Consider the following 13,736-nt stretch of genomic DNA (forward strand, 5'->3'; position numbering starts at 1 on the left):
TGATTTGAGTTACATGATTAACACTATTATCAAGAAGAGCCTTCAATGCTAGGCTAAGAAGTGTGACTTGGTAAGCAGTTGGGAGCTACTGAAAAATTTTGAGTGGGTTTGAATGCCAATTCTGCATCTGTGACCTTGGGCAAATCACTTCTGTTTGGGCCTCAATTTCACCTATGAAGAAGGGGGTTGAACTAAATTATCTCTGAGGTCCCTTCCATTTCTAAATCTCTAATCCTGTGAGCCTAAGAATGATATGACTATGTATTAGAAAAATTTCTCTAGCACCATGTGAAAAATGGCTTGATTTGGGGAGAGTATGGAGACTGGAATTATGAGTTTCTAGCCTGGCCCTAAGGTTATAGGAGCTTATATTAGGCTCCAGCCAGTAGGGATAGAGAAGTTTCAAAGATTATCCTCATCTTTAAGATGAGGATAATTATACCAAAATTATACAGGTATAGTCCCCTTATCGTCAGTGGGGGCTGCTGGGAAGTCTAGTTTTCCCAGCTGAAATGAGAATCTGAAGAATTATTACAAATGAGAATTCCAATGGACATACAATTTTAAAACTCTGAAGAAGGGAATACTGAGGTGATAAGCAAATTAACAGTTTAGTTTAATTAATGATTCTATAACTCTCCTGAGCAGAGCCCCCAAACCTGAAATTGGAGCTCGCATATTTCTCCTAGTAGTTTTAAAACTATTAGTTTGAACAGTAGTTTTCAAAATGTGGTTCATGAACCCAGAGGTCAAAATTATTTTCATAATGATGCTGAGACGTTTCCAACTACGTATCTGCATGAGACTGAATTTTCCTCAAATATTTCATCTAAAACAACACTTCACAAGAGATTCCATGCAGAATCACATATGAGAATCCAGCTGTCTCCTATTGAGACAGAAATTTACAAAAATTCTTAAAGCAATGCCATTCTACTCACTAAAATTTTTTGGTTTTGGAAAATGTAGTTATTTTTCATTAAAATGTGCTATTTATGTTACCATGTAATGGATTTGTTACTGTTCATTTTAAATGAATTAATATGTAAATATTTTTAAATGTATCATTTTATAATGCAGTAAATATTGATAGATAGAGCTCATATAAACAAAAGCTCTTTGAATCCTCAGTAATTTTTAAGAATATGTAACTTGAGTCCCAAGGTCCATTGATATGGAATTCTCTCCTCATTGGTAAAGATCAATGCCTGGCACCTTCATGAGAGTCAGGGCAAAGTTGGCCAGAGTGGGAGAGGAGAAATTCAGTATCTTCACAATTGCTAGTCTCTTCAAACTCTTCAGGGTTCAGGTGTTTCTGGTTTCCAGCTTTGAGGATCTTGAGGACCTAGAGGGCCACATAGGCTTCACTTAGGCTAAATTCTGCCCTTTTGTACCCAAAGGGATGAGAGCAGTCAAGAGGGAGCAGACCTCATGCTCCACAGCAACACCTATTTTTTATTTTATTCTAAAGAAAGCCAAAGACTATAGGAATGTGAGCTGTAATTCTTAGTCAATAAGCATTTATTAAGGGAGAGAATAAGCATTTATTAAGCTTCTACTATGTGCCTGACATTGCTGTTAATATTTAATTTCATTTTATTTAGTCTTCACAATAATCCTATGAGTTATTATTATCATTATTATTATTTTATCACCTTCATTTTACAGTTGAGGAAACTGACGCGGGCAAGTAAAAGTTAACTTGCCAGGTACTCCAACCTATCAAACATTTATCATGTTTGATTAAGCCATTTATTAAGCCAGGCACTGTCCTTAGTTTGGGACACAAAGAAAGGCAAACACAGTTCATGCTCTGAAAGAGCTCATATTTTTAATGGTGGAGACAACACATGAATAATTTTATGCATATACAAAATATCTGTGGAGTAGAGGGAAGGCAGTCTCAGAGAGAGGGCATCAGCAGTGGGGGATGGGTAAGGAAACTGGTAACACCTCCTGGGCAAACTGAGATCTGAGCTGAATTTTGAAACAAGGGAAGACTAAAAGACAGATGAGGTGGGAGAGCATTCCAGGCACGAGGGACACACACTGTAGGGTGTTGTGTACACGAAATAATAGCAAAGAAGCCAGTGTCAATGGATCAAAGAGTACATGCAAGAAGGTAAAGGGTAAGAAAACTGGAAAAGTGGGAAGGGGCCACACTGTGAAGATTTTTGAAGGACAGAGGATTTTATACTTGATGCTGGAGGTAATAGGGAGCCACAGAAATTTATAGGGATGGGGCAAGAGTCACATAATCAGACTTTTACTTTAGGATCACTGACATATAAGAGGAGAATATATGGGAATGAGAAGAGATCTGAGACAGAGACCAACCAGTAGGCTATTGCAATAGTCCAGGTGAGGTGATGAGGTGCCCTGCAGTTGAGAAGTAACAGTGTCAGAGGAGAGAAGGCAAAGTATTTCAAAGATATTAAGAAGATTGTCTTTCTTTGTTTCCCCAGCCCCTAACGTAGTGCCTGGCACATAATAGGAACTTAATAAATACTTCCTGATTTGACAAGATCTGACAAGAGAGATTAGATGTGTGGAGTCTGAGTGGGGAGTTATCGATGACACAAAAGTTGTGAGTCTGGGTAACTGGGAGGATGAAAATATGTAGGAAAGTGATAGGAAAGTTGAGAAGAGGAAAGATAATATTTGTTGTTGGGTTTTTTCTGTGGGTGTGTGGGAGACAATTGGGGTTAAGTGACTTGCCAGGGTCACACAGTAGTAAGTGGCTGAGGCTGGATTTGTACTGGAGAAGATGAGTCTTCCTGACTCCAGGCCCAGCACTCTATCCATTATACTGCCCAGCCGCCCTAAGGGTCACAAAGTATCATACTAAGTAAAAGTGTTTATTCTATTAAAGAAAGAAATATCCTAAAATAGCAGCTGCACTGACCATGGTAATAGACAGTAAGTAATAAGTGGATCCAGTTCCATTTATGAGTTTAGTCTGTTACTTAACTTTGATTTCTACAAGGACAAAATTCATACATTAAGGACACCTAGAATCTTGGATGGAAGGGAGTAATACATAAAACAATGACTGAGAAAAAAGTCACTCCAAGATAAACTTTTGGGCAGTTAGGTGGCATCGCAGTACACTGAGTGCTGGACCTGGAGTCAGGAAGACTCATCACCCTGAGTTGAAATCTGGCCTCAGACACTTACTAGCTGTGTGACCTTGGGCAAGCCACTTAACCCTGTTTGCCTCAGTTTCCTCATCTGTAAAGTGATCTGGAGAAGGAAATGGCAAACCACTCTCTAGCATCTTTGCCAAGAAAACCCTAAATCAGGTCACAAATGATCTAACACGACTGAAAATGACTGAAGAAAAACAAAAGCACACACACTTTTTAAGGCTATAAACAGCAATCTGGAAAAGCAGAGGAAATTCCCACACAGACCTTTTAGGTACTGATCAATAAGTGTTGTATCTTCACACACACACACACACACACACACACACCCTCCAATAAGATGTAAGCTTCCTGAGGGCAGGGACCATTTAAAAAATGTTGGTACCCCCAGAACCTAGCATTATGTTTTACACATACTAGTGTATAATATATTGTAATACTACATATTTAAAATTTCTTTAATTGGGATTAAAGACTCTATGGGGGTGGAGTACTTTTAGTGGCCACCAACTAATTTTCATGGGCAGAGCTAGAAAGTTTTAATCCTTTCTGGACTTAGGGAAAGCGCAGAAATCCATTTAGACTGGAACATGAAGTAGATATATCAGGACAGAGAAGAACCTGCAGCTGCTAGAAACAAGTGTATTTCAATCTCCTCCCCCTTTTTCTTTCTCTCCTTTTCAGGATGGATCTGCACCCAGTTTTTCGATTCCAGATAGTTCTCCAGCCTCTAGCCTCCTTAGCAAAATATTAGAGGATTGGACCATTTGGTCTCTCAGGCAACCTTTCTGGCTCTGATATTCTAAAATTCTTTCCACTTCCGACATTCCACGTACTTTGTTCTATGTTCCATGTTCCAAGGTCTCTTCCACTTCCGACGTCTGATTTTGTGACATTTTACTTCTGCCCCGGGGAGAAAACCTCAGAGTCAGGCGCCTCTGCTGCCCTCGGGCTCCCTAGCTCTGACTGGTGAGAAAGCCGTTTTCCCTCTTTCACCTCGGGGCTGGGTTGTAGTCCTTTCCTAGGGCCTGAGTGGATTGGTTGTCATTTGAATGTCTTCCTGGGAAGGGTTTAAAGGGGACCGTTAGGGTTTAGGGATGCTCCACTAGCATCTAAAAGACCCTCAGCCCTCTAGACATCGAAGTGACTGGGAGAAACATGAAAAAAGACTTACTCCTGGACAGCAGAAATGGGAGGAAAGCACCCCAGGACTGAACAGGGTGGAAATGAGGTCAGACTGAAGGTCTCTAGACTTGTGTGAATGTGGTCACCTGCCCCTTAACTCCCCAGCAAAGCTTTACAGCCCAACTTTGTCCTGGACCTGAAGTCAGAAGCAATTTGTGCTGCCAGCTGTGCAGCAACAGGGAAGCCCCTCTAAATTCCCTGGCCACCCAGGACGTAGGGGAGGAGCCCGATGAAGAAAAGACCTTGGACCTCCAGCTGCCAACGATATGCGGGGCCTCCGGGCTTCGTTTTTTCAGTTGCATCCGCAGAGGCAGCGGCGGCAGGACCGGTCTGAGATCCTGTTGAAGCCTGCAGAGGACTCCAGATTAGGGAGTCAAAAGGACACAGAAGCGGTGTTTGTGGGGGAAGATCTGGAGGCCACGGAGACCCTAAACATCGAGTAGATCCAGGTGATGTCCAAGAAGGACCTAAAGGCGGTCTGTAGAGTGCTGGGCCGAGAAGTCCCCAAGACCGCTTCAGCCAAGGACCTTCGTAGCTGGCTATTGGAGAATTCGGGGGCGTCGAGGCGGACCACCAGGAAGACCCACGCCTCGGCCAAGGCGGCCCAGCCCCCTGCAGGGGTCGGAGGAGGCTGGGAAGACGCGGGGTCTGGCCTGGAGGACTTGGAGGAGAAAGCGCCTTCCCCTACAGAGGCCAGCAGGGACCAAGTAGGGATTGGGGCATTTGCAGTCCGACGGGGCGGTGGCGGAGCCACAGGAGGGAGGGGCAAGACGCAGGGGAAGGTGAATAAGGCCGAGGCTGAGACAGAGCCCCCCGACTCTTCCTCCACCTCCGCAGAGAGGCCGGACAATGGTGGGGGCGATGAGCTCCGGGCCTCGGCGGAGAGACGAGGACACCCGGGCGGCTCTCGGAAGCTCTTTGGCTGGAGGGCGAGAGGCAAAGCGATCAAGCGACTGGAGCTAGTCCTGGAGAACCTCGGGGAGAGCAACTCCAAAGACCAGCGCTCCGAGGACGGCGAGCAGCCCAGAACCTTCCTCAAAGCTCCCGACTCTATGTCTCCACCTCCGCGGGAGCGGCCCGAGGCTTCTAGCCGGCGTTCCACGCAGTCGGGCCTGAATGGAGAATATTTAAGGGTCTCCCCAGAGGAGGAGGCTCGGGACGGTGTTCCGCGCACGCTGACTTGGACCACTTCTCAGGAGAAGGCAAATCGAAGCTTCATGTACGGGCCCGAGCTATTTTGGCGGCAGCTGCGCCGCCTGCGGCCCAGGCCCCGGGAGCCCTATACGGACTTCGCGGCCCAGGTAACGGGGCTGGTCGGCGCTTGGGTGGAAAAGGCCGGGGCGATGACGCGCGAGGAGGTGATAGAGCTGATCCGACTCGAGCATGTGGTGGATCAGCTCCCAGAGCAGCTCTGCCAGCTTGTACTGGCCCAGCAGCCTAAGACGGCCATGGAGGCGGCAGCTCTGGCGGACCAGATCTCCTTCCAACGGGGCCGTCATCTGGGGTTGGGCCCCGGGCCTGGGCCCGGGATCTGGCCCTGGTTCTCCCAAGTGCAGGCGTCCCCCACTGGGAAGGGGCCCAAGAAAACCACCCTGAAAAGCCACACTAACGTAAGGGAGGCCACGTCCAAAAAGGAATTCCAGTCATCGGGGGCGGGTTGGGGGTGGAAGCCCACGCCGGTCCGCACTTGTCACAAATGTGGGAAGGTTGGTCATACTCGATCCAACTGCCCCAACTGGAATTCTGTAGATTCTTAATTCAGGGATAGGCTAAGGGCATTGGGGTGAGAAGGGTAAAGCAGGGAAGGGGACTATGGAAAGCCGGGGTGTGGGGTTGGTGGGGGGAAGCCCGAAGAGGGAGGGAAGAGACCCCTGTGCTTAGAGTATAGACAACCTTCAGTTAAATAAACTTTTTAAAATAATATTTTACTAATGTATTTTTATTTTCGACAAACTTATAAGGACCAAGAAACGTGCACTATAGTGGGTTGAGATTAGAAAAACTGAAGTGACTCAGCTTTGGACCTCAAGAATCTTACATTTCACTGGTGGGAGATAGGAGCAAGATAGGGAGTAGCAAAGAAGAGGTACTGGCATAGTCTAGCTATTTTTAAGGAATTATACCTTAAGACTGAGGGTGGAAGTTTGGGTAAGTAGATAAGGATTTAATTAAAGTGGGCTTCCTCTGCTGAATTTTAAGAAGATTCCAAAGGTAGACTCTTTTCATTCCAGCCAAGGGAGTCTATAGGAAGGTCAGAAGTCTAGAAAAATGGAGGTTGAGAGGAATTTTTTCCATCTATAAAAGGAGGGTCTTAGGCTAGATAACTTCTTCATACTCCATCCATCCATCCCAGCAGTGGATTTGTCCTCCAGTCCAGCCACTCCCCTGAAAAGGGAGTCAAGAACCTCTTCATCTCCAGATCCTGGGATCCTCTTGGAAGGGAACACAGATGCTTGGGCAACATGGCCACTGGGAATAAAAGTGGGAAGGAGAAGTGAAAGAGAAATAGAGACACTGAACTACTGGCTGAATTCTGATTCTGATTTCCAAATCTGGAAATTTGGAAAGCCGTTTGAGAATTGAGTGACCCCTGGCAAGAGTCTAGGATGCCCTTTCTCAAACCAAGAGATCATTCTCTTGAGAGAGATTTTACACCAGTCTCCAATATTCCAGCTTTCCTCTTGAGCCAGCTCAGAGCAGCCATGAGCTGCTGGGGCTTTGTTTGTCACCATCAAGGCCAGGGTGGGGGTGTGGGGGAGGTGAGGGGAGGTGATACCTGCACGTCTCACTTACTTTCCACTTATGGTGGGACCTCAGGAATCTGAAAGGGCTTTAGCAGAGTGACTATCTCTAGGACCTTGGTACAGTGGCTTCAGTGGGTATGGTTATTCTTGCAGAAGAGCTTTGATCAGCAGAATTCTGCCTGGCCCCACAGGTTCCTAGAATAAAGAATAAGGACACATACCTGGCAGCGTCGTGCAGACCTAGGAAACAAAACTAGCACTCTGGGTTAGGGAGGATAGGATTGATTGGACACTGTTCAGGTTACTATAAAGTCTATCTGGATGGTATGTTGACCATAAATCATAAACCTAGGAACCTTACTCAAATGAAGTCTCCAATTATGATCCAAAGTCATCTGGAGAGGCAGGTTTGTTGGGGGATAGGGGTGGGGAAGCTTTTGTATCATTGGTAATAATGTGAAAGAATTGCCTAAAATCAGTTTTTGTGAAAAGTAAAAATTGAAGCCTTTCAGCATGAATAAGAAAATAAATACTTTGACAAAACAAAGCAGAGTTCCAAGAAAGGCTATTTGGGAGCCCAGAGGAAGCTATGACTTTGAGCAAACCCAATTGATGAAGGCTGAAGAATGGGAAAATACATGTCCCTCTCTTCCAAAGAGCTTTTTTTTTTTTTGAGGATGATAGTGCTCCAGTAGGTTCCTAGGCCCCAGTTTAGGAGAACTTGGCTCAGGAAACCTTTGACCAAGGAAAACCCTTCTCTAGATCCGTTTCTGATTTCCCTTGTCCCTGTGGCAAAAGTGTTTTTTGCTCCTGATTTAGGGAACAAATATTTTTTAAGCACCTACTCTGTGCCAGGCATTATGTTAGCTTCTAGAAATAGAAACAGTTCTTTTCTTTCAGGAACATACATTCTTCTACGGGAGGGGCTTTTAAACTGGGATCCATGAACTTGGATAGGAGAAAAATTAATTTTTCTTTAATATAATTGTTTTTCTTTGTATTTTATTTTATGCATTTAACATGATTGTGTGAAGGGGTCTATAGGATTCACCAGACTGACTACCAAAAGAGATCCAGGACATATGCAAAAAGGTTAAGTGCGCCTTAACTAGGAGGAAAACCATACGTACACAGATAAAGTAAACATAACATGTATATAGTGCTTACTATGTGCCAGGCATTGTGTTGAGCACTTTAAAATCATTACAAGTACAAAATAATTTCAGGAGCAGAATGAATTATAACAACAGAGGGAGTGTAGCAAGGTAGTACCTGAATTTAATCTTGAGGTAAGCTAGGGATCCCACGAGAGAAAGTTAGGGAGATAGAGAAGTCCAAGCTCATGGGACAGCCTGGGCAAATGGGAAAGAATATTAAGGGGGCCTAAAATGCCTGGAGGGATGTAAAGATAAAGTTGAGTCAGCCTGGAAATAGATGTTGAAGCTAGAAGGGTTTTACATGTTTAACAGAGAGCCTGCAATTTGTCCTAGAGGCAATAGGGAGCCACTGAAATGCTTTCATTAAAAAAAAAAAACCTAACATTTTCTTGAAGACAGCAGAATAGAAGCAGAGACCTCTCCCAAAATTCCTCAAAAAACCTGTGAAAAATGACTCTAAACAAATTCTAGAGCAGCATAAGCCACAAAATGACAGACTGAAGCAAATTTCCAGCCCAAGATAATCTGGAAGATTGATGGGAAGAATCTATTGCACCAGCTTGGGAGCAGAGGACAGTTCAGTGAAGACTGAGCAGGAGCAGGCCTTACGGGACTGAATCGCTGGGGTCTGCTGTGGATTCCAGACTTCTCAACCCATAAATGCTAAAGATTACTTCAAAGGTCAGTAGAAAGGGTATCTCCCCTGGCTGGGGGGGGGGGGGGGGGGGAAGGACAGGAGAAGAAGAAACAGACTATAGATTCCTACTTTCTCAGTGAAGAGGTATTTTCTTATGTCATTGGTGATGAGGAAGATCAAAACATATAGCCAGAAGAAGATAACAAAGCCAAAGCTTCTGCATCCAAAGCCTGTAAGAAAAATATGAACTGGCCATGGAAGAGCTCAAAAAGGATTTTGAAAATCAAATAAGAGAACTAGAAGAAAAATTTGGAAGAGAAATGAGAGGGATGCAAGAAAATCATGAAAAACCAGTCAACATCTAGCTAAAGGAATTCTCAAAAATGCTGAAAAAAAAACACCTTTAAAATTAGACTAACCCAAATGGCAAAAGAGGTCCAAAAAACCAACGAGGAGAAAAATGCCTTAAAAAGCAGCATGAGCCAAATGGAAAAAGAGGTCCAAAAGCTCATGGAAGAAAATAATTCTTTAAAAATTAGAATGGAGCAAATGGAAGTGAATGAATTTATGAGAAAACAAAAAATTATGAAACAAAATCAAAAGAATGAAAAAATAGAAGATAATGTGAAATATCTCATTGGAAAAACAATTGACCTGGAAAATGGATCCAAGAGAAATAATGTAAAAATTATTGGACTACCTGAAAGCCATGATGAAAAAAAGAACCTAGACATCATCTTTCAAGAAATTATCAAGGAAAACTGCTGTGATATTCTAGAACTAGAGGGTAAAATAGAAATCGAAAGAATCCACTGATCACCTCCTGAAAGACATTCCAAAAGAAAAACTCTTAGGAATATTGTAGTTAAATTCCAGAGTTCCCAGGTCAAGGAGAAAATACTGCAAGCTGCCAGAAAAAAACCAATTTGAGTATTGTGGAAACACAATCAGGATAACACAAGATCTAATAGCTTCTACACTAAGGGTTCAGAGGGCTTGGAATATGATATTCCAGAGGTCAAAGGAGCTAGGATTAAAACCAAGAATCACCTACCCAGCAAAAGTAAGTATAATACTTCAGGGGAAATAATGGTCATTCAATGAAATAGAGGACTTCCAAGCATTCTTGTTGAAAAGACCAGAACTGAATAGAAAATTTGACTTTCAAATACAAGAATCAAGAGAAACATGAAGAGGTAAATAGGAAATAGAAATCATAAGGGACTTACTAAAGTTGAACTATTTACATTCCTACATGGAAAGATGATATTTGTAACTCATGATACCTTTCTCAGTATTAGGGTAGTTAGAGGGATTATATTCCTATAAACAGGGCACAGGGTGAGTTGAATAGGTAGGGATGACATGTAAAAAATAAAAATAAGGGGTGAGAGAGGAATATAATGGGAGGAAAAGTGAGAAATAGAGTGGGGCAAATTATCTCACATAAAAGAGGCAAGTAAAATCTTATTCAATGGAGAGGAAGAAGGGGGAGGTAATAGGGAAAGAGTGAACCATACTCTCATCACATTTGGCTTAAGGAGGGAATAACATGCACACTCAATGTGGTATGAAAATCTATCTTACACTACAGGAAAGTAGGGGGGAAGGGAATAAGTAGGGGTTGGGGGAAAGATGAAAGGGAGGGCAAAAGGAAGGAGGGGACAATTATAAGCAAACACTTGAGGAGGGATAGGGTCAAAAGAGAGAATAGAATAAATGGGGGGCAGGACAAGATGGGGGGAAATATAGTTAGTCTTTCACAATATGACTGTTTTGGAAATGTTTTGCATAGCTGAGAAGAGCTAAATCTTTCAAAGTTAGTCATTGAACAATGTGGCTGTAACTGTGTACAATGTCCTCCTGAAATTTTCTAAGCAAGAGAAGAACCTGGAGAGTTGAGAATCTTCACTTGGTTCTGTTACCTTAGGCAGCCTCAGATCCCAAAGTTCTTTGGACTTCAGGTCCAGGATGTGTTCAGGATCAGGTCTGGCCAAGTAGAGCAAACAGCCCTCCAAGATGGGATTTGGTGCTGAACCATACAGTGGAGGAGTAGAACTGGAGAGGAGCCCAGAGGTCACCTCCCACAACACCCCTCCCTTTAGCAGATAAATAAATGGAGACTTAGAAAGATCTGCATTCACCTGCCCCCAGAGCAAGGGGGAGTAAAAACAAACAGCCAGAAGACACGAAGGACTTGAATGATGCTGGCTGCAAGCACTCCTGCAGGATACTTCCACAGTCAAAGCAGGGAAGAGAAGTTCATTAGCACAGACCATTGAACCAGTAACAAATGGAGAGGCCTAGGAAGCTGAGTCAAATTGTTCTTATGCCTTGGGACGACAGGAACCAAAACAGCCAGAAAGCACATCATAATTCCCTGCCAGTCAGAATCCAAAGCCAGGAGAAGACATAAGACTACTCAAAGTGAATCCATCAAATCTGGTGATGGAGGTAAAGTGTCTGAAACAGTCCTGCTCCTCAGATCTTTCTGCCCTTTTGGCATCTCCTGTTAGAACCAGAAAGGCCAAACAGAGAGAGTCTAAATTCGAACTGGATCCAAATTCTGCTTTATTGACTGAAGAAACTTCTGATGCTGACTCATGGTGCTCAGGAGTTTCATTCATCAGAAGTCACAGAACAACTAGGAACAAACAGGAAATTAAAGAAAAAAGAAGTGTGCAAGCTGAAGTGTAGGATAATAGGAATAGAAAATGTAAGCGAGAATGAACATGTAGTTCCTTCCCAACCAGGAAGCATCTCTGAATCCACGTGTGTGAATACTTAGAATTCAGATACTGAACAGGCTACTCCTTCTCCGGGAAACAGGCCCAATCAATGTAAAGATGAAATTCAGGTATTTGATGATAAATCCTCAGTGAAAAATTCAGAAGAAAAACCATAAGTAGAGACAAGAAGGAAGAAAGATGCCATTGCCAGAGAGACTTCAGAAGGAAAGAGCCATAGATGTTGGAGGAAAAAAAAGAAACAAGTCGTGAAGAACTTCAGCAAAGCAGTTTTGAAAAATAATTTGCTTCTCAAAGCCAGCAACACCAAATAAAAACACACGGGCACAAAAAACCGATATTGACAAGGTAAGAAAAACATTTGTTCTTTCAGGGGAACAAACAGAATGAAAAGGCAGAAGAAATGTGAGGTTACAGAAGTTACTAGTAATGAGAACAGCATTTGCAAAATCAGTGGCATTGAAGATACTAATGACAAAAAAGAATATTTAAAAAGTAATACCATGATATGCCCTCCCCCTCTGTTTCCAACAGGTCCCATGATTACAGTAATTCTGTTCTGTTAGCTCTCAGCAATGATAAGGACCAGGTATCTGAAGATAGTGAGAATGAAGGAGGTACATTGTATTTTATTGAGAGTAGTGAGCAAAAGTTTTCATCGGAAAAAGATTCAGAAGATAATCCATCAAGTGATATGTGCTTCATCCCTGATAAATCCCCTGGATTGAGTTGTGATAAGATTTATTATACTGCAGAAGAAAACAAGTGAAGTAACAAGTAAGCAGGAAAATGATAAAGAAGAAAGTAAAGAGAAGGAACCTGTAGACCAGAAAGAAAATAAAGTTGAGTTCATAGATGAAGATGACACGTCTAACCTCCTGAAGTTATCAAGTACCAGCATAGACCCCGGTCTGGGTATTAAGCAACTTAGATATGGTGCAGAAAAAAATAGTCTATAAGGAAAATGTCCTTATACAAATAAAGGAGAAAAACAAAAAAGAGCTCTTGCAGAAAATTGTAATTATTCCTGATTTTGAAAAGAAGGATTGCATCCCAACATACAAGGAATCACAATTTCAACTTAAGAAAAAACACAGAGAGGAATGGGAAAAAAACAACAGGAAACGTGCTGGTTTGTTATGAAAGTCCTAGAATTGACAACTGAACTGAAAAATGATCTTAAAGCACTGCAGAGGAGAGCCAGTATGGACCTTAAAAGGCTTTATGAGAAAAATGGTAGAGATGGTTACCCCAAATATTTCCAAGTTGGAATGATTGTCAATAATCCCACTGACTTCTATCATTCACAAATTCCTAAGAAGCAAAGGAAAAGAATGATGGTGGAAGAATTGCTGACTGATTCTAAATTCAGAAGGTACAATAAAAGGAAGTATACAGAGATTATGATGGAAAGAAACCACTAATGCAGCTGGAAAGAAATTTCAGAAAAAGAAGAAATTTCAAAACTAAGATTTAGTTACCTAAATACAACCTCAAGATTTTTATTTTCATCTTCATTTTTCCTTTATTCACCAAATATGTGTTGAAGGAGAGAGAGAGAGAGAGAGAGAGAGAGAGAGAGAGAGAGAGAGAGAGAGAGAGAGAGAGAGAGAGAGAGAGAGAGAGACTGAGAGAGAATAACCTGGTCAGATTCTGGCTATGCTGGGGGCAGGCCAATATAGTTAGCATGCTGTATTCTCTATCAACTAGCAAGGCTTCAATACTTGCTAAATTAAACAAAATTATTTAGTAATTGCTATGAGGAGAGTAAAAAGGGTCTCCAGATAAGAGTCTCTGCATTGGAAAGATTGATACTCCAATTCCAGAATTTCTTGGTCAATTTTCCTGGAGCTCAGAACTGTCTGGCAAATTATATGTTTGAGAAAGCAAAAGGGAAAAAGAAATGAAACAAACATTTATTAAGCACCCATTATATGCCAGACACTGTGTTAAATGCTTTATAAATATTGCATTTGGTCCTCAAAACCCCCAGGAGGTATTTGTGACTTTGGAGAGTGAAGTTTTAGTTGAATGATGAAGTCAATAGCCATGCTGTAGTAAATCGGGGGACAGGAAGTGTGTAACATTTAAAAAGTTCAAGAGACATAATTTCCGGATAA

General features: G+C 42.4%; 1 protein-coding gene and 1 pseudogene across 1 annotated transcript; both read left to right on the top strand.

The window, feature by feature from the left end:
• The first annotated feature begins 3,850 nt into the window (after window positions 1-3,850).
• On the top strand, window positions 3,851-6,161 carry LOC140508621 (uncharacterized). The gene is made up of 2 exons (XM_072616520.1): window positions 3,851-4,115; window positions 4,628-6,161. Exon 2 carries the CDS (start codon window positions 4,784-4,786, stop codon window positions 6,086-6,088), a length of 1,305 nt encoding a protein of 434 aa, XP_072472621.1. The 5' UTR covers window positions 3,851-4,115; window positions 4,628-4,783; the 3' UTR covers window positions 6,089-6,161.
• An 872-nt stretch (window positions 6,162-7,033) lies between these two features.
• LOC140507502 (deoxynucleotidyltransferase terminal-interacting protein 2-like) lies at window positions 7,034-13,086 on the top strand (annotated as a pseudogene).
• Window positions 13,087-13,736: the final 650 nt, after the last annotated feature.

The sequence above is a fragment of the Notamacropus eugenii genome, chromosome 5 (assembly GCF_028372415.1).
Source record: "Notamacropus eugenii isolate mMacEug1 chromosome 5, mMacEug1.pri_v2, whole genome shotgun sequence".
NCBI classification, from domain to species: Eukaryota; Metazoa; Chordata; class Mammalia; order Diprotodontia; family Macropodidae; genus Notamacropus; species Notamacropus eugenii.